General features: G+C 37.6%; 1 protein-coding gene across 2 annotated transcripts; it reads left to right on the forward strand.

Moving 5' to 3' along the window:
- Nucleotides 1-25,865, forward strand: bms1 (BMS1 ribosome biogenesis factor). 2 transcript variants are annotated; one of them, XM_051668088.1, is made up of 23 exons: nt 1-137; nt 694-873; nt 1,148-1,338; nt 1,811-1,890; nt 3,604-3,792; nt 3,876-4,018; nt 4,143-4,264; nt 4,463-4,656; nt 4,854-4,993; nt 5,330-5,895; nt 6,245-6,346; nt 6,463-6,617; nt 15,352-15,433; nt 15,540-15,619; nt 15,697-15,900; nt 17,652-17,840; nt 18,024-18,204; nt 19,091-19,149; nt 19,282-19,404; nt 21,350-21,497; nt 21,842-22,017; nt 22,805-22,966; nt 25,281-25,865. In XM_051668088.1, exons 2-23 carry the CDS (start codon nt 704-706, stop codon nt 25,506-25,508), a joined length of 3,684 nt encoding a protein of 1,227 aa, XP_051524048.1. In that variant the 5' UTR covers nt 1-137; nt 694-703; the 3' UTR covers nt 25,509-25,865. The 2 variants fall into 2 exon arrangements, with proteins under 2 accessions (XP_051524048.1, XP_051524049.1); XM_051668089.1 differs by having other exon boundaries at nt 8-137; nt 697-873.

Genomic DNA, 25,865 nt, shown 5'->3' on the forward strand with positions numbered 1-25,865 from the left:
CTGCAACCGGAAGTGTACCACACGTGCAAACAGTGGAGAGAGTCACGCTGTGCGGCTGTGAGATGATAACATGAGTTAACATCTTAAAGTCTGATATCACATAAACTTCGTTTTTTAATAAAGTGTGAGCGTAGAAGGTGAGTCTCTATTATTCATGTTTGCGAGTGCATAGTTTAGACGGCATTGATGTTGATTTAGACAGCTTGCAAAGACAAAATGTTGAATGAATGCAGTGTAGACACACTGTCAATTATTTAGCCTATGAAAGATAAATACATAGTCAAGATTGTGAGATGCAATGTGTCCGGTGCTTATTTCGTTTTATTTGCTAGTTGTTTGGATGCTAACAATGAGTTAGGTTGTAGCCGAACATTGAATTGTGTGTGTAATGTAGTCTGTATGTTAGACCGTTGATTTAACACTCACAGACATAGTTAATGACCAGAAAGTAATTTCATGCTGTTGCTGGATGTCCTAAGGTGACATGCTATGTTGACAGTGCATTGTGTATAGCTTGAGTTATTCAGGTGTTTTTCTTGGATCACTGATAATTGTAAAGTTCCTCTAACTTCACATAAGTTCTTCTAAGAAGACTCGTATGAATAATGAGGAATAGGGTACAAGAACTGTGTTATATCTGAGTTTGTAGATTTATTTGAGCAAGTCTAAATCTGATTTATCCCATTTGCTCAGAAGAGTGAAAATGGAGAGGAAAGAACAGAAGCGGCACCAGCAGAAGCACAGTGGCCCCAAAGCACAGAAGAAGAACAGAAAGAAGGAGCAGGGCACCGTACAAGAGCCAGATGAGCGCAAGAGGAACCCACGAGCGTTTGCTTTCAAGTCAGCTGTGCGCATGGCAAGGACCTTCCATAGGTCAGTGCTCGGACATCTGTCTGTGTGTCTTTAACATTCAAAGATTTTTTGTGTGGTTTTGAAATAGTATTGTAAAAGGGATATTAACAATATTTAATAATGAATTATTTCTGTATCAATTTCATTGACATAAATTATTAAAAACACATCCCTGTATTATGTGCACTGCTTTAATGCACTTTGTTCCAGTAGCATTCATTAATTTTCATTTACAAGTGAAGGAGGATTAGATCCCTTTTCATTGCTTTATCTCCTTTGATGGTCTTTCTTTTAGAGCTCAAGACATTAAAACTAAGAAACATCACATTCCTCTGGTAGACCGAACCCCTCTGGAGCATCCACCTGTTGTTGTGGTTGTTATGGGACCTCCAAAAGTGGGCAAAAGTACCCTCATTCGCTGCCTGGTCAAAAACTACACACGGCAGAAGCTTTCTGACATCTGTGGACCTGTGACTATAGTATCTGGTCAGATTTATAATACAAAACCACATTTTTCTCGTCCATTTATAGTGACTGCTAGTGATCACAGAGCATTAAAGGAATATTCCGGGTTCAATACAAGTTAATTCTTCTGTTAAAACTCACGGTTTCACGGTTTGTTGACTTCATCATCATGGCAACGAAGATGTAAAATTAGCTATAACTTTACACAGAAAAGGTTAGTAAGCGATTTTATCACACTAAAATCATGTTAACACACACATATTGTGATTATACTTTTGAAACGGTGAGTATTTGAGTGTTTATGTGTATTGGCTTCATTCCATTGGAAGTGCTTTTTTTAAAGAAAAGGAGGGGCAAGTCAAAGTAAATTTTTGTGGTAATCAACTTGTATTGAACCCGAAATATTCCTTAAAAACCTGTTTAAATTTTGCAAGAATGTTTTTCTTAAAATCTGTAAGCTGTGCGGTGACATTTTCCTTGTTAATGTTTCTAGGAAAGAAACGCCGCATTACCTTCATTGAGTGCAACAATGACATCAACACCATGATTGATTTGGCAAAGGTTGCTGACTTGGTGAGTGCAGGCCTGCATCATCTGCAGCACTGACAATGATTAGACTAATACAGGGACTCATAAGTATATCAGTTATATAAAGTAATAAACCCTGTATTGTTTTCCCTATCAAATATGTGGTTTCTCTACCTAGCTACAGTGCATTCAGAAAGTATTCAGACCCCTTCATTTTTTCCACATTTTCCTATGTTGCAGCCTTATGCTGAAACGCTTTAAGTATTTTTTTCTTTCACATCAGTCTATACTCCATTATATCCTTTTATTGAGGATAGCTTTGGATTTTGCTACTTTCAGCTTTCCTTCAACCCAGACCAGTCCCCCAGTCCCTTCTGCTGAACCCCCCATCACCGTTGGGATGTTATTGCGCAGGTGATGAGCGGTGCCTGGTTTCCTCCAGGCATGATGCTTGGAATTGAGGCCAAACAGTTCAATCTTTGTTTCATCAGACCAGAGAATCTTGTTTCTCACTGCCTGAAAGTCCTTTAGGTACTTTTTCATGTGTCTTGTACTGAGAAGAGGCTTCCGCTTGGCCACTCTGCCATGAAGCCCAGATCGGTGGAGTGTTGCAGTGATGGTTGTCCTTCTGCAAGTTTCTCCCATCTTCAGACATGATCTCTGGAGCTCAACCAGAGTGACCCTCGGGTTCTTGGTCACCTCTCTTACCAAGGCCCTTCTCCCCCGATTGCTCAGTTTTTGCCGGGCGGCTAGCTCTAAGAAGAGTCCTGGTTGTTCCAAACTTCCATTTAAAAATTATGGAAGCCACTATGCTCTTGGGAACTTTCAATGCAGCCGAAATGTTTTTGTAGCCTTCCACAGATCTGTGCCTCGACACAATTCTGGGCTCTGCAGGCAGTTCCTTTGACCTCATGGCTTGGTTTTTGCTCCGATATGCATTTTCAGCTGAGAGACCTTATATAGACAAGTGTGTGCCTTTCCAAATCATGTCCAATCAATTGAATTTGCCACAGGTGGACTCCAGTCAAAGTGTAGAAGATGTAGAAGAAGATCCAGAGAAATGGGATGCACCTGAGCTAACTTTGAAGTGTCATAGCAAAGGGTCTGAATACTTATGTCAATGTGATATTTCAGTTTAAAAAAAAAAAAAAAAAATTCTCCCCAATTTGGAATGCCTAATTCCCAATGTGCTCTAAGTCCTCGTGGTGGCGTAGTGACTCGCCTCAATCCGGGTGGCGGAGGACAAATCTCAGTTGCCTCCGTGTCTGAGACCGTCAGTCCATGCATCTCATCACGTGGCTTGTTGAGCGTGTTACCGCAGAGACATAGCATGTGTGTAGGCTTCACGCCATTCTCCGCAGCATCCACGCACAACTCACCACGTGCCCCACCGAGAGCGAACCACGTTATAGCGACCACAAGAAAGTTACCCCATGTGACTCTACCCTCCCTAGCAACCAGGCCAATTTGGTTGCTTAGTAGACCTGGCTGGAGTCACTCAGTACGCCCTGGATTTGAACTCGTGACTCCAGGTGTGGTAGTCAGCGTCTTTACTTGCTGAGCTACCCAGGCCCCCCAGTTTTTTCTTTTTAATAAATTTCCAAAGTTATCAAAAATTTGGAATTGCTTTGTCAGTAGGCTGTAATATTCTAGCTGCTCTCTCTTTCTAATTATACCTTATGGTTCAATAACTATAAAACTTTTGTATCAACATTATAATTTACAAAAAAACAGTACTGAAATATTTGACTTCACTAGGTTCTGATGCTGATAGATGCAAGTTTTGGCTTTGAAATGGAGACTTTTGAGTTCCTAAACATTTGCCAAGTTCATGGCTTTCCTCGCATCATGGGGGTCCTCACACATCTGGACTCTTTCAAGAACAATAAGGTGTTGCGAAAAACAAAGAAACGCCTCAAACATCGGTTCTGGACTGAGGTTTACCAGGTACGTCCAAAGCCCTGTGTAAGATCTCAACTAACATGTTTTAAAATAAAATTTAATATTAAAGTGTTCCTTTGCATCCACAGGGGGCTAAACTGTTTTACCTGTCTGGAATGGTTTATGGAGAGTACCAGACACAGGAAGTGAAAAACCTTGGGCGGTTCATCTCAGTGATGAAGTTTAGGCCTCTTGTCTGGCAGACTTCTCACCCCTATGTGGTGGCTGACCGGTAAATAAACAAGTATTTTTTTTTTATTCATGATCCTGCTAAGTGTACTTTACCTTTTATAACTGGCAATTGTTTTTCCTTTTTTTTTCTTTTTTTTGTGTCTTTTTTTTTTTTTTTTGGACAGTATGGAGGATCTTTCTGATCCTGAGGCTATTAGGTTAAATCCCAAATGTGACAGAACAGTCTCTCTGTATGGCTACTTGCGTGGGACGTTTTTGAAGAATAAATGCCAGGTCCATATTCCTGGTGAGTTTTCATCAATGTTTTGCATTATACAATGGGGTATAAAAACTCTTAAGACCACTAGTGAAAATGCATTTTTCTAATTTTATTAAAAAATTTTTCATTACAAATGATATTTTTAGCTTTACAATGTTGAATTGAAAAATATTGACCCTGCTGTATCCTTCACCAGGGATTTATGTTGTGTAACTCACTTTGCAGGCGTAGGGGACTTCTCTGTGTCGGATGTTAGCTTCCTCCCAGACCCCTGCCCTCTACCAGAGAAGCTTAAGAAGAGAGCACTGAATGAAAAGGAACGGTTACTGTATGCCCCAATGGCTGGCATAGGGGGAGTGGTGTATGATAAAGATGCTGTCTACATCGATATGCCTGGTGGCCTTGCCAACCAGCAGCAGGTCAGAACTCAGTCACAGCACGTCCTCTATGACGGCATTACCTACAGCTGATTTAATACCAGACATTGTTTACAGGGCGGGCAGATGGATTGTTAAACAGAATAGTAATGTCAAGTTTCATTCTTGTTTCATGAGAGAATATGATTTGTGATGTGATAGACATTAAATGTTTTAATGGTGAAAAATGTCTGTCCCAGGATGAGGTTCGGCCCACCACTGAACTTGTTCAGTCTCTTATTGGAACTCAAGCCACTTTGGATGCAAAAATGGCGGCCAGCAAAGTGTCACTGTTCACAGGCACGGCTGCACTTACACCAGAGGATGTGCTGGAAAATGGGTGAGATTTGCTAAACAACTAAAGGAAAAGTTCACCAAAAAATGAAAATTGTGACTTACTTTCTTCCATGGAACACAAAAGATGTTAGGCAGTATGTCAGTCACCACTGACTTTAATTGCATTTCTTTTTCTCCATACAATGAAAGTGAATAGTGAGTGAAAGTCATATAGGATTGGAACTAATGCAGGCTGAGTAAATAAATAACAGAATTCGAATTTTTGGGCCTAAGTCACTGTTTTATCTGGTCAAAATGCCCATCCCTAGTTAAACATTTATGGTTAAATTTTGCTGGAAGTTTTGTAATGCTCTTATAAGGTGTTCTCTGAATTAATCAGTGGGAAGCAGAACCCTGAAGAAAGTCGTGTATGGGACGAGAAAGCTCAAAGAGAGAGGAGGAAAGCTGTCTTTGCTGATGAAGAGGAAGATGATGATGAAAGTGATGAGGAGGAGGAGGAAAGTGATGAAGAGGAGGAGGAGGAGGAGGAAGAAGAGAGTGAGGAGGAGGAGGGAGATGCAGAGAATGAAGAGGGAGAAGCAAAGCAGAAGAAAGCAATGAAGGAGGCAGCACCTCCTGTGAAGAAACAGATGTTTGAGGAGAAGGAGCCCATGATGGAGATGCCAGCATTTGCTGATAGTGAAGATGAACTGGAAAAGAGTAAAGATGATGACAGTGAAGAAGAAGAAGAGGAGGATGAGGAGATGGAAGGAGATTCTGCAAAAAGAGGCTCGGGTCCAGACTCTGGTCACTGCTCAGAGGAAGATGATGATGACGAGGATGATGTGGAAGATTCAGATATGGAGGATGAAGGAAATTATGTTGTAAAATCAGAGATGTCATCGAAGCATCCAGAAGAAGAGGAGATGGACATGGAGGATGCAGAGATGGGTTCTGAAACTGCAGGTACTTTGCAGGTCTTGCATGTTTAATTTATTGCCAAGAAAAAAATGTTTTAGTCCCTTTTAGTTTATTTTACAGTAGAACTGCTTGTCATTTGTGCAGAGGTGATTCACCAGACCTCCCAACATTATCAGATTTAATTCATCCTCAGAGTTTTTAAATTTGAGAATTATAAAGCAAATCAGGCTTTATAGTCTGTTTGTTCTCTCTTAAAATGCTCCCCTAAGCTGCCTTATTTCCATGCTTAATTTCCAGAGGCTCCAGTTGGTGCCTGTTGTGTTACTGAAATGTACTGGTCTGCAATCCCCTTTTGGATATTCTGAGTATGTTTATGTGAATATGTATCTTGCAGGAGCACTACGGTGGAAGGAAGGGTTGGCCCAGAAAGCGACAGAGGCGTATTTAAGACAACAGCGTGCAGCCCCTAACTTGCGCAAGTTAGTTTACGGCACAGGTGAGCACATGAAGAGTCCTCCTCTGTCAACATATAGGTGTCTTTCTTAATTTACATAAAATTCAGGCTCATGAGTGTCTGCCTTTTAATGACTCTGATATGCATTTGTTCCTCAGTGGTGGAGGAGGAAGAGGATTCTAAGAATGAGGAGGAAGAACTAGGTGGTTTATTTAGAGTCAGTCGACCAGAAAAGAGTAAGAAAGTACGAGCGGATGCGATGGACTGCTCTCGCTTTCAGCCAGACAGCAGCCATGACTGGGACCAGGATGAGGTGGGAGGCAGTGTAAAAACACTTACATTATAATGGAGTTCAAATGTCTGAGACCATTAGAGTATGTTTAAATTTAGCATTTTTCCTCATTGAATATATATATTTTTTTTATTAAAAATTATATTATTAAAGGAATATTCCGGGTTCAATGCAAGTTAAGCTTAATCAACAGCATTTGTGACAATGTTGATTAGCTCAAAGATTAATTTCATCCCTCCTTAAAAAAAAAAAAATCTGTTACAGTGATGCACTTACAGTGGAGGTGAATGGGGCCAATCCGTAATGTTAAAATATTCACTGTTTCAAAAGTATATCCACAAGATGTAAACAATATGCACGTAACTTGATATTAGTGTGATAAAAGTGCTTACTAAACTTTTCTGTGTAAAGTTATGTCTAATTTTACAACATGCCTTGAGGACATAATGCCCGAAAACTTAAAGTGACCGTAAAAATGATGATTTGCAACTTTACAGCTCAAATAATAAACACGTTTTAACAGAAACATTATTGTAAGTGCTTTTTCAAATGAAAAGCTTTACTTTTCTGCCTTAAAACCCTCCCAAAAATTAGCCCCATTCACTTCCATTGTAAGTGCCTCACTGTAATCTCGATTTTTGCTTTTTTTTTTTTTTAATTTTTTTTTTTTTAAGAAAAGGAGGGATGTGTCAATTAATTTTTGTGGTAATCAACAATATGCCACACATGTTGTCAATTGAGCTTTTCTTGTTTTGAACCCAGAATATTCCTTTAACATTTTGAGTGAAATGTTTAATTTAAAAATGCATAATTAAAGAATTTCTTAGTATTTGGTATGTCTCCATTTTGCTTGAATAACAGCAGGCATTTGAACTGGGATGGACAAATTTATCAAATCACCCAGCATTATTTGATAATGTTCCACAGGGCATCATGTTTGGAAATCTGGCCTTTTGTACAGTGAAGTTAATATCATGTCACAGATTTGCTTACATTTGATTAGTGACCAATAGACACCATCTTAAATATTTCTTGTTCATTTAAAGTTTTCAAAATCCTAAAACTGTGTTTATTTCCAAGTTTAGTTGACATGATCTCAGACTTTTGGAAACCCATTGTACATGTTTATTTGTACAATGTATTCAGACTCCTTCATTTTTTTCATATTTTGTTATGTTGCAGCCTTATACTAAAATGCTTTAAATTATTATTTTTTTCACATCAATCTACACTTCGTACCCCATAATAACAAAGCAAAAAAAAAAGATTTTTGATAACTTTGGAAATTTATTAAAAATAAAAAATTGAAATATCACATTGACATAAATATTCAGACATTTTGCAATGACATTTGATAGTTAGCTCAGGTGCATCCCATTTCTCTGGATTATCTTTGAGATATTTCTACACTTTTTGATTGGAGTCCACCTGTGGCAAATTCAATTGATTGGACATTTTTTGAAAAGGCACACACCTGTCTATGTAAGGTCTCACAGCTGAAAATGCATATCAGAGCAAAAACCAAGCCATGAGGTCAAAGGAACTGCCTGCAAAGCCCAGAGACAGGATTGTGTCAAGGCACAGATTTGGGGAAGGCTACAAACATTTTTTGACTGCATTGAAGGTTCCCAAGAGCATAGTGTCCTCCATAATTCTTAAATGGAAGAAGTTTGGAACAACCAGGACTCTTCCTAGGGCTGGCCACCTGGCCAAACTGAGAAATCAGGGGAGAAAGGCTTTGGAAAGAGGTGACCAAGAACCCGAGGGTCACACTGGTTGAGCTCCAAAGATCATGTGTGGAGATGGGAGAAACTTGCAGAAAGACAAACATCACTGCAACACTCCACTGATCTGGGCTTTATTGCAGAGTAGCCAGATGAAAGCCTCTCCTCAGTGCAAGACACATGAAAAAGCACCTAAAGGACTCTCAGACTCTGAGAAACAAGATTCTCTGGTCTGATGAAAGGAAGATTGAAATGTTTGGCCTCAATTCCAAGCGTCATGTCTGGAGGAAACCAGGCACCGCTCATCACCTGCACAATACCATCCCAACGGTGAAGTATGGTGGTGGTAGTGTCAGGGAGCATGAGAGACAGAACCCAAGAGCAGAGGGAACAAACAAGAGGTGGGTGCTGCTCGCAGCTGAAGGTTGTAATGATCAGCGTTCCCATGGAAACAATCAGGGTTCCCATGGAAATGCTGATTCAGCACACCAGCGGCACATGAAACACACAAGGGCAAAACGTAAACACCGGAGTGCACATGGCGGCAACCTGTGCACTGCAGTAACCCACACCGGACCCATGCGCCCACACAAAGCATGTACACGAAACACAAGACAGACAGGGGATGATGATGTCATGGTCCTCATTAGACAAATCCCAACCTGACCAGATGACAGGACCATGACATCACCAGAGAGCGGTACATTAAAAGGGGTACACAAAACACTGAGGCAGGCCGATACTGCCTCGGTTCCGTCAGGCAGAACCCCAACCTGACATAGTGACTGGACCGTGACAGGTAGCATCATGCTGTAAGGGTGTTTTTTTCAGCGGCAGGGACTGGTCAGTGTTGAAGATGCAAAATACAGAGATATCCTTAATGAAAACCTGGTCCAGAGCGCTTAGGATCTCAGACTGGGCCGAAGGTTCACCTTCCAACAGGACAACGACCCTAAGCATACAGCCAAGACAATGCAAGAGTGACTGATGGACAACTCTGTGAATGTCCTTGAGTGGCCCAGCCAGAGCCCGGACTTGAACCCAATCAAACATCTCTGGAGAGACCTGAAAATGGCTGTCCATCAGTGGTCCTCATCCAACCTGACAGAGCTTGAGAGGATCTGCAGAGAAGAATGGCAGAAAATCCCCAGGGAAGGGGAGATCACTGAGATGCTGTGAGTAATACGAGATTGCGGACCCGGAAGTGAAAACACAACAATCATGGTGGCGCCCTGCTGGTAACGCCTGAATGGACTGAACATACATACATACTTCTACATATAGTATTTAAAGTAGGGATGTGCGCTACGACTAATTTGACTGTCGTTTAAACTGAAGTTTTATAACTGACTATTCGACTAGTCTAAAGAGAAACTAACCTTCAGAAAACAGTATATATTAAAAAAAAAAAATTATGCGACCCATTTAAAATACTTAATCTATTCCAAATCCGATGCTAAATTCCACTGAAAAGGGGCATTTATCTGTGACGTGCTCGCCTTGAATTATGATCATTGTACATCAAATATAGAACATGACACACATTCACTGAATCAACATTAGCGAATATTTAACAGACATATTTATTGAAAACAATTGAATGAATAGTGCAGGATTAATGGAACAACTATTAAAAGCCTGTTCTAAATGGAAATCACCAAGTAAAAGTTACTTAACATATTAAAACAGTCAGGACATTGTTGAAAATAATTAACAGGTAAGCCAAATCTATGAGAGAGAGAAAAAAATGTGCTGAAAAGTTGCGCGTATTTCACGACGTGCAGTCGTGCATTAGCCATTGATCTAATATGACAGCTGTTCTGTAAAGAACATCAACCAATAACAGTTAAGATGTAAAAAAAAAAAAAAAAAAAGTAGCTATAGGATAGAAAAAATATGCCTGTGATGTAGCCTGCAATAAACCTAATGTATTCTAAACATTACGTGCACACAGAATAAAAGATAGTTTAACCTGATAAGCAGTTGGCACCTCGTTGAAAATAGCCTTCTTAATCAGCAGATTAAAAAATGTCATACTTGGTCTAAAACCATTATTTTCTAGGCTACTAACTCAAAAGCATAATTTTTTTGATGAGTAAAAGTAACACGTCGACATAGTCCGGACACGTCGAAAGACGGGACTTAACTCACCTAAGGTGGCTGTCCTGCGCTTGAAAAAGCCTGCTCAGCGGAAAATGCACATATGCAAAGAAGACTCAAATGTGAAAACATCCTTAGGGACTTTCAAACATTTGGAAAGCCGATTCCCGCACCACCGAAGTGATTTTATAACTACTTTGCTGAGTTTGCTTGTCTAGCGAGAGGGTATTTTCTTGCGCGCGCCGTGAGTGAGAGAGGAAAGAAGCACGCGCAGCCTGAGGTGAAATTAAACTCTGTATCTGCTCCAGATATCCTCTTTTTTTTTTTTTTTTTTTTTTTATAATATTTGTATTATTAAATTTATGTAAAATATGTAACATTAATGTGTAATTTAAGTGCCTCTGTAAAAATATAAAGCCAAATGTAAATGTGTAAAAATTATTATCAGTTTAATGGGGGAAATATTAACCGACTAGTAATTCCAGTGTCGACTAGCAGCATCCGAACCCTTTAGTCGACTAGTCTCGCTCATCCCTAATTTAAACACACATTTTATAAACATAGATTTAGCCTTAACACGTAACAATTCCAACACTCAACCTGATAACTTGGAATGTGCGCGGCATTCGAACTCAAGCTAAAAGGACTAACAGGATTTATTACATTAATACGGAGAGAGTGGGCATCGTTTATGGAAGTGAATGACTCCCCAGAGGCCACAGCATCAACTCTAAGGGAAACAGCAAAATAATCATATAAGAAGAAAAAACAATTGGAATTAGAAACTCTCAAGACCAACTGGAAGAAATCATACATAAAAAACACAGTTTATCATACAACAACTCAATTATCACAATTTTGGAAGCAACAGTAAATCTGGTAAATACTTAGCAAATCTTTTACAACGTAAAAAAAGACAAAGCAATAATCCCATTAATAAGAATCTCAGCAGGAGAAATCACTCAAGATCCACTAGAAATTAATAACATTTCGCACATTCTATAATACGTTATATTCATCAGAACAAGAACTAAACCTAGGAGAAATACAGTCATTCTTAACCTAGACCTACCTCAACTCTCCAAAGAAATAGCTGACACTCTCAATCATCCTCTATCATCAGAAGAACTTCATAAAGCCCTCCACCAGATGTCAAATAATAAATCACCCGGACCTGATGGCTTCCCCGCTGAATTTTACAAACACTTCTGGGACACACTGTCACCATTATTAAATAGACTGACAAAGGAAATCAAACACGCATCCAAAATCCCTTTGGACACGGCTGCTATAACATTGTTACTTAAACTGGACAAAGACCCAACGCAACCCACTAGCTACCGACCCCTCTCATTAATGAATACAGATCTGAAAATAATGACAAAAGCTTTAGCCACCAGACTAGAAACAGTGACCCCCACATTAATCCACCCCAATCAGACAGGCTTTATCAAAATGGGATCACTTCGTCAGGATTCACACTTCACTAAGGAACATGACAAGGATGTCCACTCTCCTTCACCGTTTGCCATTTTCATAAAACCGCTCGCAGCAGCAATAAGACAGAACAGTAAAATCAACGGAATTCATACCATAAATGCACAACATAAAATTAGCCTCTATGCGGATGATATCTAACTCCAGGGAACATTTAAAGTTATCAATACTTTTTCCAAAATATCAAGCTACACAATAAACTGGAATAAATCCACCAACTCCTGCTCTCTGATGATGCTTGGGATTCTGCAGCTCAGGATTCACTTTTTCCACTCCATGTTGGAAATATTAAGTACTTAGGCATTAGTATTTCCTACAGGTTTTTTCCAAGAGTTGTTCTCACTTGACTACACTCCACTTCTTAAAACAGTGGATGATGACCTTAGATGCTGGATGAATCTTCCTCTTTCACTAATAGGACGAGTAGCAACTATCAAAATTAAAATTCTCCCTCAGATTAATTATCTCTTCTCAATGCTCCCTGTCATGCCTACAGAAAAATGGTTTCAATCACTTAACTCTTCAGTCTTCCATTTTTACTCGTAGAATAAAAAAACAAAAATTAAATACAAAAAAATAAATCTCAAGGAGGTTTAGAAGCACTCAATTTTCTTTATTATTATCTGGCAAATCAGCTGCAATATTTAGTTAAATGGATTCATCAAAGCAATAACAACATCTCATGGATACAACTGGAAAAAACATACTGGAAAAACCTCACACTTTCAGATTTGCCATTCTTCAACACTTCGCTCAAGAACCACACTTGTTTTAAAAACACAGTTGTCTCCACAACTCTGTCTGACAGCCTGGTGGAAAGCTTTGAGAATCACCAATTCTACTTTAACACCTTGTAAATACACCCCATCTGGCACAATCCAGACTTCCACCTTCACAAAACTCTTATTTACTACCACACATGGGAACAGAAAGGGATTACACATCTTCATCATCTCTTCCATAATAATCACTTCCTGTCATTCAAAGATTTGGTCCAGAAATACAAATTTGGGAGCCAGAGGTAATTTCAGTATTTACAAATTAAATAAATCATCAGAAGTAAAATTGACATAACAGATAATACACTTAATCCCCCCAAGATATTAGATGACAATCCAATTTAAAGATAAAAAAAATATCTATATTTCTAATTTATACAAACTACTAGTCAAACAGACAGCTCCATATTACCCAAAATCAAATGGAACCATGATCTTTCCATCTCTGCCACATCTGATTTCTGGACAGACATCTGTAAAAAATACATTCACGATGACAACAAATACTAACTTACAACTCATCCAATACAAAATCATTCACAGAACATCACTCAATATAAATAAATACAAAAAGGGATTAGTCGACACTGACATCTGCTCACAACGTACCATGGGCATCACAGATAATTTCTTTCATGCAATTTGGGCGTGTCCACCAGTTAAAATTTTTTGGTTGTCAGTCATATAAAAACTCTTGGCCATCCTGAGCTGCAGAATCCCCCCATCTCCATCTGCTTGGAGACCTCACACCGATCAACACACCAGCCAAATACAAGGACAGTTTGCTGATTTCTTTAATCATCGCCAAGAAAGCAATTCTTCAAAATTGGAAGGCAAAGCGTTTACTCAGTTTAAATGAGTGGAATAATCTAATAATAGAGTACATATCCATGTCAAAAATCACAGCTCTCCATAAAAGCTGCACGCGGAAAAGTGGAAACCATTCCTAAACCATTTCAAACTTAAAATAAATTTAGATTGATGCCACGCACATCCTTATGAAGAACTTATTATACATATATAATGTTTTCCTTTATTGTCTGTGTCTTTACTTATTTTTATTATTATTATTATTATGGTGGTTGCTGCCATTATTGTTATTATTATTATTCCCATTAGCACTATACAGCTCTATGGGTTAACTTACTAAATATTTTTATTTTTATTTTGTTATTTATTTACATTTAATGCTTCTAAAAAGTATTATTAATCAAATAACCACTTTCAGTCACACACTACCACCTAAATTTATCTTTTTTTTTTTTTTTCTTCTTAATTTTACTTTTCCAAATAATGGGATATTATATTGCCTCATTATTTGTTTATTTGCTCCTGTTTATTCACTTCCTTAATTATTATTAATGTTTTCAATATCATTATTATTATTATGGAGGTTGCGGCTGTGACCATCATTGTCATTAACATTTTTATTATTATACCTTATCATCATTATTATTTTATCGCCCTAATTTTTATTTTTTATTATATATATATTTTTTTCCTTTAAAAACGTGTACGTTGATTGATGCCCTAAGGCTCATTAAGCAAATCTTTTGGCCATGCTTTTTTCTCTGATGGGCCGTGGTGGGATGGGCCACCCCTGGGTACAGGGGGTGGATCACCTCAATGCGAGGTGCTGTGGAGGGGGCCCTGGGTGCCCCCACCTTTTCCCCCCTTGATCTTCTGCCCTGGCTGGACCAATTCCATATTGCACAACTCGCTTCTTTTAATGCATTACATTAGTTGAGTACTCACAAATGAACAAAAAAGTATCCTCAGAAAAATACAAAATAACAGGGTAAGCGCGACTTGCGGATGGTGGCCTGCCTGGAGTGGGGACCTGGCAGCATCTCCTTGTGACCTATTCCCTGTGGGGCCTGGCTCACTGGGATGCGGGGCAGTCCATCAGATTATTATTATTTTTATTTATTTTCTGTTGTTGTTGCTGTGGTTGTTTTCATTACTTTATATATATATATATTATTATTATTATTATTTTTTTATTTTTATTTATACAGATACCCTTATAATTGCCCACACATATATGATCCTACACACACACACTTACAAATACACACACCCTGAACCATCAACTACAGTATGTGCCCACCCAGTAAATACATACAAACTACACATTAACACCTTTTAACACCTATAATCATTATGTTTTTTTCTTTTTTGTTTTGTTTTGTTTCATCTTCTTGTCTCTTCTCTGATTTGTCACTTGCTGCCTTCCTATCTCCTTCACTGCAACATGAGTACTTAGTATTTGTCGCATGTAAATGTTACCATCTTGTCTTCCAATGAAAAAAGAAAAGAAAATCCCCAAATCCAGGTGTGCAAAGTTTGTCGCATCATACCCAAAAAGACTTTGTAATCGCTGCTAAAGGTGCTTCAACTAAGTACTGAGTTAAGGGTCTGAATATTTGCGTCAATGTAAAATTTGCAAAGTTATCAAAAATCTGGTTTTTGCTTTGTGTAGATTGATGTGAATAAAATTGATAATTTAAAGCATTTTAGCATAAGGCAATATAACAAAATGTGGAAAAAAATGAAGGGGTCTGAATACTTTCTGAATGTACTGTATATTACATGTAAATTTGTCATTTTTGTCTATGTCCATTATCATTTCCTAAGTAAGAACTGTGTTTTCAGATGCTAGCCTCAATCAGGGACTGTTTTGTGACTGGAAAATGGGAGGAGGACAAAGATGCTGCAACACTGCTGAAGGAAGATGGTAAGTAAACTAACACCAGCACCAGACATAATCAGCCACTCATTGCTTTTGAAAAGCTCAGATGCGGCAACTTCTGTACCTTATTTTATCTGTCATGCCTTTCTAGGTGAACTCTATGGAGATTTTGAAGATTTGGAAACGGGGGAAGTTCACAAAGCGAAGACTGGAAATAAAGACCAAACTGAGGTAATAAAAAGAAAACTGTTTGAAATGTATTCGTCTGGTCTGCATCTTGCTGTAATTATTATGTGGTGTGTTTTCAGGAAGGGAATCTTGATGAAATGGATGATGATGATGATGAAGAAGAGGAGGAGGCTCCACTAGTGAAAGTGGATGATTTTGAAGCTCAAAAGAACAAGCGGCTGGAAAAGAAGAGGCGGCTGAAGGAGAGGTTCGATGCAGAATATGATGATGAAGATGCAACATACTTTGATGACCTAAAGGAGGAGATGCAGAAACAGGCTGAGGTCAGAGGTCATAGTGTAGTCATATTTATGCATGGCCCAGCAAATACAAACAGTTTTATCACTAGGTTACTCCCTCATTTCGGAAGACCTTTATACCAGTGTAGTTTAACCCTTAAATGCATGGGTGTTTTGCCAAATGTTATTAAATACTCGGGTCTTTAGAGACCTGGCACATATACCTATCACAAATGGATTTACAAAATGCCCAGATAGATTCACATTTTCAAGACAATTAGGAAATGTTAGAATAGACTACATCTGATATATTTTGATGTTTTATTTTACATTTATCAAAGAGATGCAACAAATATAGAACAGAATTAATTACTTCCACACTGAAATTTCATGAGATGCTACTTAAACACATATTGAGCTACACGTAACACATTGAGCTACACACAAACTACACAAGCTACATTTATGTATTTTCTCAGGCACTTTCAGTCTGAGTAGACACACAACATGCATAATTTCAGTAGTACACCTAAAGGACAATAGCCAAACCATACTGTTCATGTGGTACACTTGCTATAGTTTACTTCCACGATGCTTCTTCAAATAGCAATGTCAAATGTAAACTCAATCACTGACACATCAGCACCACTTGAGTAACAAATAGCATGTATAATATGTATGTGTACACGCATATGGTATTATTCACCATTGTTGATAATTGTTGCACAGAAAATCAATGTGATATGCAGTATTTATTTGTATAAATATTGTACTCATTTGTCTTGTAATAAGCAAAGAAGTATATACAAAACCTGTGATAGTAAACTTAAATTGATAATCATACAAATCTGATTTATGGAAGTGCAAAAAAACAAAAGAAAAACAGACACTGTTGCATATCTAGGGTCTTTAATGACCCTAAACACTTTTGGGAATCAAGCAGGTATAAAATAATAAAAAAAATTTTTTTTTTGCAATTTTGCCATTTTTTTTTTTTTTTTGCTACACTATTATCTATGCACTATATACCATGAGGTACAGGGGGTGGAATGAGGTCGCAGGTCACTAAAGACCCGAGGTATGCATTATAGACAGGATATATATTTGCATTTATTTTCTCATTTCTTTCAAAATGTTTATCTTTGACATGACAGTATTCATTATATGAATCAGTAAAATTTTTAACTTTAATAAAAGCCAATGTTACACTCAGCACCAAGGCTGTATAATTGTAACAGAGGTATGTGATAATTGTAACAGTAAAAAAAACTCTATAATGTGAGTAAATATATTTTGTGTAAGCACTTACGTTAATCAACACAAACCACATCCTTAAACATGAAGTGCAGACTTTAATTTATATCCATAGACATGGCCAGCAAGACAAAGAAGTTATGGCAAATATATTATCATATGTATATAGCATATATCATATGCCAGTTTTGGCAGAACACACGTCAACCTACATTTTAAAGGAGAGATAACTGTAAAAGATTATGTATGATTTGATTTATTGTAAATTAAATTATGACCCTAAAACAGAAATTACTCAAAGATAGTTGGGTGGCTCAAAGAATTCTGCAATTCTGTTTAGTGCCACTAGTTGTCATAAAGAAATGACGAATACATATTTGTGTGGATCATTACACAAATAGCCTGTTATTTGTAGAGAAGGTTGAGGATTGAATTTCATAAGGACAGACCTGAAATTGCTATGTAGGGTGCATTGTGTATTAATTTATTACCAATGTTATTGAATGTTATGTTGACATTCTCACTTATGTATTTCTCTGCAGCTAAATAGGCAAGAGTTTGAAGACATGGATGATGAAGTTCGGGTTCAGTACGAGGGCTTTAGGCCAGGCATGTACGTGCGTGTGGAAATCCCTGCTTTACCTTGCGAGTTTGTCACTAACTTTGACCCCCACTATCCCATCATTCTTGGCGGTTTGGGAGCGAGTGAGGGCAATGTAGGCTACTTGCAGGTAAATCAATAGGGACTTATTTGAATGTGTAATTGCATGTCTCCCAAGAAGACGGTCAGATAATTCCCAACTTCATGAGCTGATAACATTTTAGTTGTCAAGAGCACCTGATGTAACTCAAATGTCATTACAAGGCCGAACACATTAAATAATTCTGCCCCTTTCTTTATCTCCTCCACACAGATGCGTTTGAAGAAACACCGTTGGCACAATCGTATCCTGAAAACTCGTGACCCTCTCATTCTATCTTTGGGCTGGAGGCGTTTTCAAAGCATCCCCCTCTACTACATCGAGGACCATAATGGACGTCAGCGCCTGCTTAAGTACACACCAGAACACATGCACTGCGGTGCCACCATCTGGGGTGAGAGCTTTATTAGTTTTACCTTGGTTCAAGCGTAGGCCCTTTCCACGAAAGGGTACAAAATAGGGCCTGAAAGTCTTAAAAAATTTAGTTTTTTTTTTCTTTCTCTAAATAAATGGTTAGTGTAAGGAGGTGCTTAACCTTCAGAAAAGTTGTTAAAAAAAATTTCGTAGACACGTAATAATAGAAAAGCTAGGCCAACACAGATAACAGGATTGCAAATGTATCCTTAAATTAATCTACCGCTCAATAGGGGCTAGCTAGTTTGGGACCAGTGTTGATCCCATAAGTTATATTAACTTATATTTCCCATAAATTAAAGATATAATAATAATAAATAAAAAACAAAAAAAAACAAATATATATATATATATATATATATATATATATATATATATATATATATATATATATATATATATATATATATATTAAAGATTAGTTGTTTTTTTTTGTCTCATAACAGTAACTTGGTAACAGGGTTGAATGGTTGAGCTTGATGAATGCATTCAAATTTGTGTAAAATTGTGAAAATGAAATAAATTCAATTAATTTCAATACAGGCGAGAATGTCAAGACCTGGAATGTCCCAAAATCACAACTTTAAGGGCATTTGATGTGTTCAAAACTAGCTACTTTTCATGCTAGGTTAATTCTATGTATGAAAATAGGTTATCAAAGATATCTAATAATATTTACAACAAAAACCATGGGATTTATTCCTCAAATGCTTAAAGTAATGAGACCGGAAATTTACTTTTTTTGTTGAAATTTCCAATAGCTGAGGTAACTTCCCATGAATTTACTGGTTCTCTCTTTCTTTCTTTCTCTCTCTCCTCTCTTCTCATCTTGTGCACACTCGACTCTATTTTCTATTGTTCTACAGGACCAATAACACCCCAGGGTACAGGCTTCTTGGCTGTACAGACTGTCTCAGGTGTGCAGGTAAGGTACCATCATATGATGAGAGCACGAGCGACCTCGTTCACAGCTTTTGTCTGAGTTTCATGTCTTTTAACTACAGTCGGATGAAACGCTTCCTTTTTCTCTGATTCATCCTGCCTTTTTTCCCCTCAGGCCAATTTTCGCATCGCAGCCACAGGAGTGATTCTGGACCTGGATAAATCAGTTTCTATTGTGAAGAAGCTCAAACTAATTGGATACCCTTATAAAATCTTTAAGAACACCTGCTTTATCCAGGTAGGGAGTCCTGCAGGAATATTTCGCACAGCAAACCAGGGATCTTCAGAAATACACTGTTCTTACCAGGGTTGGAAATTAACGGGTGCTCGGGCAAAAATGCCACTGAAATTGACAGAAATTCCCCCGAAATTCAAAATATGGGGGCAAAAAATGTAGTAACAAAATATAGCTACAAAAACATGCTTCGCAATCTTTATTTGAATTTTCGCTACAAAAAAATTTGTAGCGTGTCGTCCGTCGTGCAGATACCGATACATTAACTTTTTGAGCTGGAATGAAAACAGACCTTTTCTATGTGGATTTTTCACTGATTTCTGCACCGATATGACTATGCAAAGGTACTCAGAAGGCTGATTTCTTAAACAAATATTTTTTATCAAAGAATATTTGACATTATTATTATACATTGTCAACAAATTCTAGAAATGAGCACTGAGAAAATAAAGAATAAATAAAAATACAATAAATAGCTAAATAAACATCAGTACTGTTTAGTATTAGTCAAATGCTGACCATTAAAATAAAGAATAAATAAAAATAAAACAAATAGCTAAATAAACATCAGTACTGTTTAGTATCAGCCAAATGCTGACTATATTAATACTGCCGAGTCAAGATAAACAGATAAGCAGCGGTGTTACATTGTATTCTGCTAAACAAGTTAAGGGGAAACTTTCAACGGTGGAAAACCAGACTTCTAAATATTAAATTTTATAAATGCAGCGACTGGAATTGTTCGGTTGAAAGGGGTACCAAACTGTGAATCGTGAACAAAACAATTTGGTGAATACATGTTTACTCATTAGCTTCCACTCAGCTGATAACAATGAAAGTAGCTACGTTGTTAGCTGGTTAGCTATAAGCTTGTTTTCACTGAGAGTAAAAGACGGACGTTGTTTATTTTACTTTACAGCATTGTGTCTCACCAACTAGGTAATAACATAGCATGAAATCAACACTCATAAGACACAATCCACCACCGCACCGTTGTCGGCTGAGATGCTCTGATGTTTACCTTTCAATCTGCTACATTACTGACTGCACTGACGAATTCTAGCTGGCTAACAGCAAACAGACATGAGTGACATGGTTGTCAGGGACAAGGTTAATGTTATATTAGTTATATTGAAAAGGGAAAATGATGGGGTCATTGTTTATTAAGTTTCCAATATGTATTTCACAAACTAGTTAACCTACCGAGACACCGCTCAACTCCGCCGTGTCTGCAGAACCAGTCTAGTCGGACTTAAATATTGATCTGTTTCTCACCCACACCTATCATATCGCTTTAAAGATATAATACGACTGGAGTCGTATGGATTAACTTCATGCTGCCTTTGTTGTTTTTGGACATTCAAAGTTCTGGCCACCATTCACTTGCATTTTATGGACCTACAGAGCTGACATATTCTTCTAAAAATCTTTGTTTGTGTTCAGCAGAAGAAAGAAAGCCATACAAATCTGGGATGGCATGAGGGTAAATTTTTTTTTTTTTTTTTTTTCTTGTTTTATTTAATTGGAATAAAGGACTTCAGACAATATGTAATTATTGAAACATGCATATTTCCAGTGGAATTGATATTGAACCGAATCAATAAAGGAATGTAATTGAATAAAATTAAATTGGGAAATCAATGCCAATACCCAGCCCTACAAATATTAGTTGATGTTGATTTCGTTAATTGCTAACAGTATATCATTATTCAAATTGAATTAAATTATTGAATTGAAGGATGTGACATAAAAGGATAACACAGGGTCATTTTGTAAGGTTAGAAAAAAATTGCCCATACAAAGGGAAAAAAAGCCCATGGAAATCAATTCCAGGGGGCAAATATAGCTCCCTAATGGAAAAGTTAATTTCCGACCCTGGTTCATATTCTCTGAATAATTGGATCCTCTCAGCCTTGGTTATAACTCTCTGTCTTTGTCCGACTCTAAGGGAATGTTTAACACCGTTCTGGAGGTAGCGAAGTTTGAGGGTGCATCCATCCGCTCAGTCAGTGGTGTTAAAGGGCAGATAAAGAAAGCCTTACGCACACCGCCAGGCGCCTACAGAGCCACGTTTGAGGACAGACTGCTGATGAGTGGTGAGTCAGACTTGTTTCTCTCTTTATAAATATATTGGTGCATGCTTTTGTTTTTTCTAGTGTTTATTTATTTGAATTTGTGTTTAATGAGTTGTGCTCGGGGAATTTATTCAGTTTGCTTTTATTTATTAGAAAAGTCTGTGAATGTAATGACTCCCAAGAAAGCCCATTGGACATAAACAAACATCTTGTTACAATGGAGGAATATTGTTACTGATTATTATGCTCCTCTCTGGAGAAATGGGCATGTAAAAATCTTGCAGTGATGCAGTTTGTGGATCACCAGCTTATTAGGCCTACTGCATCTTTACTACATGATGATGGTTTATATTATTGTCTTTTAGATATTGTGTTCCTGCGTTCCTGGTATCCCGTCTCGGTTCCTCAGCTCTATAATCCAGTGACGTCTCTGCTAATGCCGGTTGGACAGAAGGACACATGGGCTGGAATGAGGACACTTGGACAGCTTAAACATGACCTGGGTATCCGCAACAAACCCAACCAGGACTCTTTGTACAAGGTAAGGGTTTTGTGCAGAAATATTGTGTACGGTAATAATCCTGAGGTTGAGCTGCTACTAGTTTTTGCTTTCTTAAACACTTGTACATTTAAAAAAAAATTATACTCTTCTGAACATGGACATCATTTTCAGTTAATAATTGTAAAGTTTTTGCTTTTTTAGTTTTGATAATTTTATTGGCAGTGAATTATTTAGGGATTTAACAGCTAGCTGTAAGGTTGTTTGCAAGATAAAACCGTATTGAAAAAGTTAAATTCATCCGCTTTAAAGCACCATACACTACAGCCATACAGATTCAGATGGACATCTTTGGCCATTGTGTTGCAAATTGCATTTTTATTTTTAGTTTTTATTAATTTTTTTTGAGCGTCCCACTTTAAGTATTGCATCTTTAAAATGCTGTGTTAAACAGTCCATTTAAAAACACATCTCGACATTGCATCCTCTCTCATTCTGTAATGCGCTGTCTAGTTGTTAGGTAAATTCTTCCTAAGAAACATGTCTGGTCAGGGTCAAGTGAACCAGAGACCAGCCTAATTATACAGGGCTTCCTTAAGACTGATTAGTGAACTAGTCGTTCAAGCAACCGAATGAATAGTGGAATTTTGCATATCCTTGGATAGTTCATAGCTTTACACATTACATTGTCATTTAGAACTTTGAGGTTTAGCTACCATGAAACAAACGAGAATCAACAACGAGATTTAGTTCAGAGTTTTTTGTTTTTGTTTTTTTGGGGGTTCTGTGTATTATCCTCATCTTCCACACTGTCTTTGTATCCTTGCAGCCGGTTATGAGACAAGTTCGACACTTCAACCCCCTCCACATTCCCAAGGAGCTGCAGAAGGCCCTACCCTTCAAGAGTAAACCCAAAAAGCAACAGCCCAAGAGCAAAACCCCACGGGACCTGAAGAGACCGGCTGTCATAAGAGAGCCCCATGAGAAAAAGGTGAGAGCTGTCACATATGCTGTGGCTTTGTGACTCACTGATCATTTTCACTGTCATTACACAAAGACGTTTTTAATATCCACTATTAGTCTAAAGTTAATCCACCAAGGAAGCCTTCAGGGTGTTGGCTGTGAAATATCATATTTCTTTAATCCCTGTCCCTGGCACATACCACAGACAGCTTGCTGGCCAATTTCTTAACCAATCCCCTTGAAATCCTCCTGCCAGAAAGATGACACGGGGTCACATTTTTAATCAATTTCTTTTCCTACTCCTTGTTTCAAGATTTGTTAGCAATTGACATGAGAATGTAATGAAGAATTTTTAATAATCTTTTAATCATCAAATATATAGTATTTAATCATTCCTTTTGGAGGTTGTTGAATTAATCTTTACAATTAAAAGGTTAGTTTTCATTCAGCTACTATTGCATGTATTTTGGGATGTCAAAAGTAATGGTACTTCACTACCAAGTCGATACTACGAAATCCTTTATACAGTGTTGATAGTACAGAGTAACAGCTCAAGTTGGTACCCAGTGTTGTCTGACTGACAGGTGGCTGCTTTTGAGAGCGCTTTTGCCTCGTAATGTGGTAGCAAAATGTTGGATCTGTGTATTAGGCCTTGCAGTGTAAATGCAGCCTAATAGACCTGCCACTGTGTGTAATGTTCTTTAATATTAATCAAACAACACTGACAAGATAAAGTGAAAATCACTCACTGCTCTTAATTTATTTCTTCTTTTTCTAATACTAACTGTTTACTTGAATAATTGCTTTTTGAATAATTTGAAGGAATATTTACTTAACTGAGAAGTACTTAAAGACTACAAGGGGAAGTGTGTTATTTCTTAATATTTATATTTACTCAGGGATGCAAACTACTCGCCTTTCAGCTAAAGTCACCTTTTCTGAAGCTAATTTGCCCAAATTGTTTGATTTGTTTTTTTCCTTCATTTTCCTTATTACAATCAATTGAATACTTTAAGCTTAAACACTTAAAACAAGCTTTAAATACAACACAAATCTGTAAATACAACAAAAAAATTTACTCAAAATATTAGTGCTGTCAGTCGATTAAAATTTAGAATTACTATTAATTGCATAATTTCAAGTTAATTCATAGTAAATCATGATTAATCGCAGATTTTGAAAGTGGTGAAATTTGACTATATATACTACTATTCCTGTCAAAATGCATTTATGTCCTTCTTAGGAAAGAAAACAACAAGTAACAATATGAAGCTTTATTAACATTTTCCAAACAAAGCCTTCCACAGTATAAAGTTAGAAATGCACTAAAATATCACCAATTCAAGTAACATTAAACATTTCCCAAAGTCTAATGTTGCGGTTGACTAATTGAAAGAATTATTCCCATAGGTGGCATATTCATTGCAATGGGCATTAAATCTCTTAAACTCTCATCCTCCACAATATTAATCTGCCGGTAGACTGTGGCTATCCGCTTAGCTACAGCAATCGTGAAGCCGCATTCATGATTTGCGTGAGGGCGTCAGCGCCAGCGTCAAGCTTCTCTGGTAAATAAATTGTTCCTTACAGAGGCTGTAAAATACTTGATTGCTATCACAAGTACCATCTGGGCTTGTTTTGTACATCAAATAGTGTTAAGAGTTCCTTTCTCCATAATTTTATCACTAACACGGAAGTGCTGTTTTGTGTGTTTGTGTCAGTGTAATGACACCGTGCAGACACATTACAAAGGTTCTGACCTTCCAACCAGTGTTTATGCTGTATTATGCTGTATTAACGTTAATAACACGTTAAATGTTTTTAATGAATCCTATGCGTTAATTTTGACAGCTCTACAAAATATACATAGATTTCTATGACTTTCTCACCTTTTTCACCTCTCACGAGTAACCTGTTTACTATAATAATCTTTTTAAATAAAATATTGTGTTCAATAACATTAGTTTTTGTGGCAGTATGGAAATTGAGTGTTGAGAAATTCCACTGATATTTGTATTGACTACTGCAATTTTGGTATCGCGACAACCCAACATGGATGTGTCACTCAAAGCACCCAAAGGTTAAGAGACCATAAAGCTCCAGTTTTATGGTCACTCACCACTTGAATAGAACCTGCTTTCTTTTTGTCAGTAGCCCTTTAACCATTAAGCTCCAAAAAGTGATCGTTTATGGGTCCTCATTGAACAGCAGTTATGTTTTTTTTTAGTCACATTAAATCCTAGCAAATGTTTTGAGGTTTAATCCAATGTCCATGATCTTGATCAAAAATGTTGCAGGGCTCATTCCTCATCTTATTCATAACCCTCATCTTTTTCCACCAGGTGGCAGCATTGCTCAGTGCTCTAAGCTCAGTCTACGCATACAAGAACAAGAAGGCTCATGCAGAACAGCGTGCCAAACACAAAGAATTCATGAAGCAGAAAGAGAAACAGGAAGCAGAAAAGCAGAAGAGGCTGAAGGAAGAGAGAAAGAAGATCTACCGTGCTATGGGACAGAAAGAAAAGAAGAAACTTAAATCCAGTCTGAAAGGAGCATCCAAGGGTGATTGATCCCACCTCATCTCCTTCCTGATTCTGAGAGACTACGGCTCCAGGCTCACTGGATCGGAGTCTGTTACACTCTTAGTTAAAATGCCTGAAATACACCACATACTCTGTTCCCACACCAGCTGCTTGTTCTACTCTGCCTCAAGAGCCTGACTGCATGAGTCCTAAAAAGATACAATATCCCCTTAAACAAGAACAGTAGAGCTCCCTGTTTATCTCTTGATGAGCCTGAAAGCATTTTCTATAGAAGAAATGTTAATACAGCCATTTCTTATTGAATTTTACTAGGCACATGAAATGGCTTGTATTTGTTTTATCATGCTTGTTTTCAATAAAAATCAACATGTGCCTGGAAAAAAG

Source organism: Myxocyprinus asiaticus, chromosome 32 (genome assembly GCF_019703515.2).
Source record: "Myxocyprinus asiaticus isolate MX2 ecotype Aquarium Trade chromosome 32, UBuf_Myxa_2, whole genome shotgun sequence".
Taxonomy (NCBI): Eukaryota; Metazoa; Chordata; class Actinopteri; order Cypriniformes; family Catostomidae; genus Myxocyprinus; species Myxocyprinus asiaticus.

Bases quoted from the DNA above. Each gene is read 5' to 3' on its own strand.
- bms1 (XM_051668088.1), top strand. From the start codon at position 704: ATGGAGAGGAAAGAACAGAAGCGGCACCAGCAGAAGCACAGTGGCCCC. The intron at 15,901-17,651 runs GTCAGAGGTCAT...ATTTCTCTGCAG, and splicing joins AGATGCAGAAACAGGCTGAG to CTAAATAGGCAAGAGTTTGA. The intron at 22,018-22,804 runs GTAAGGGTTTTG...GTATCCTTGCAG, and splicing joins ACCAGGACTCTTTGTACAAG to CCGGTTATGAGACAAGTTCG.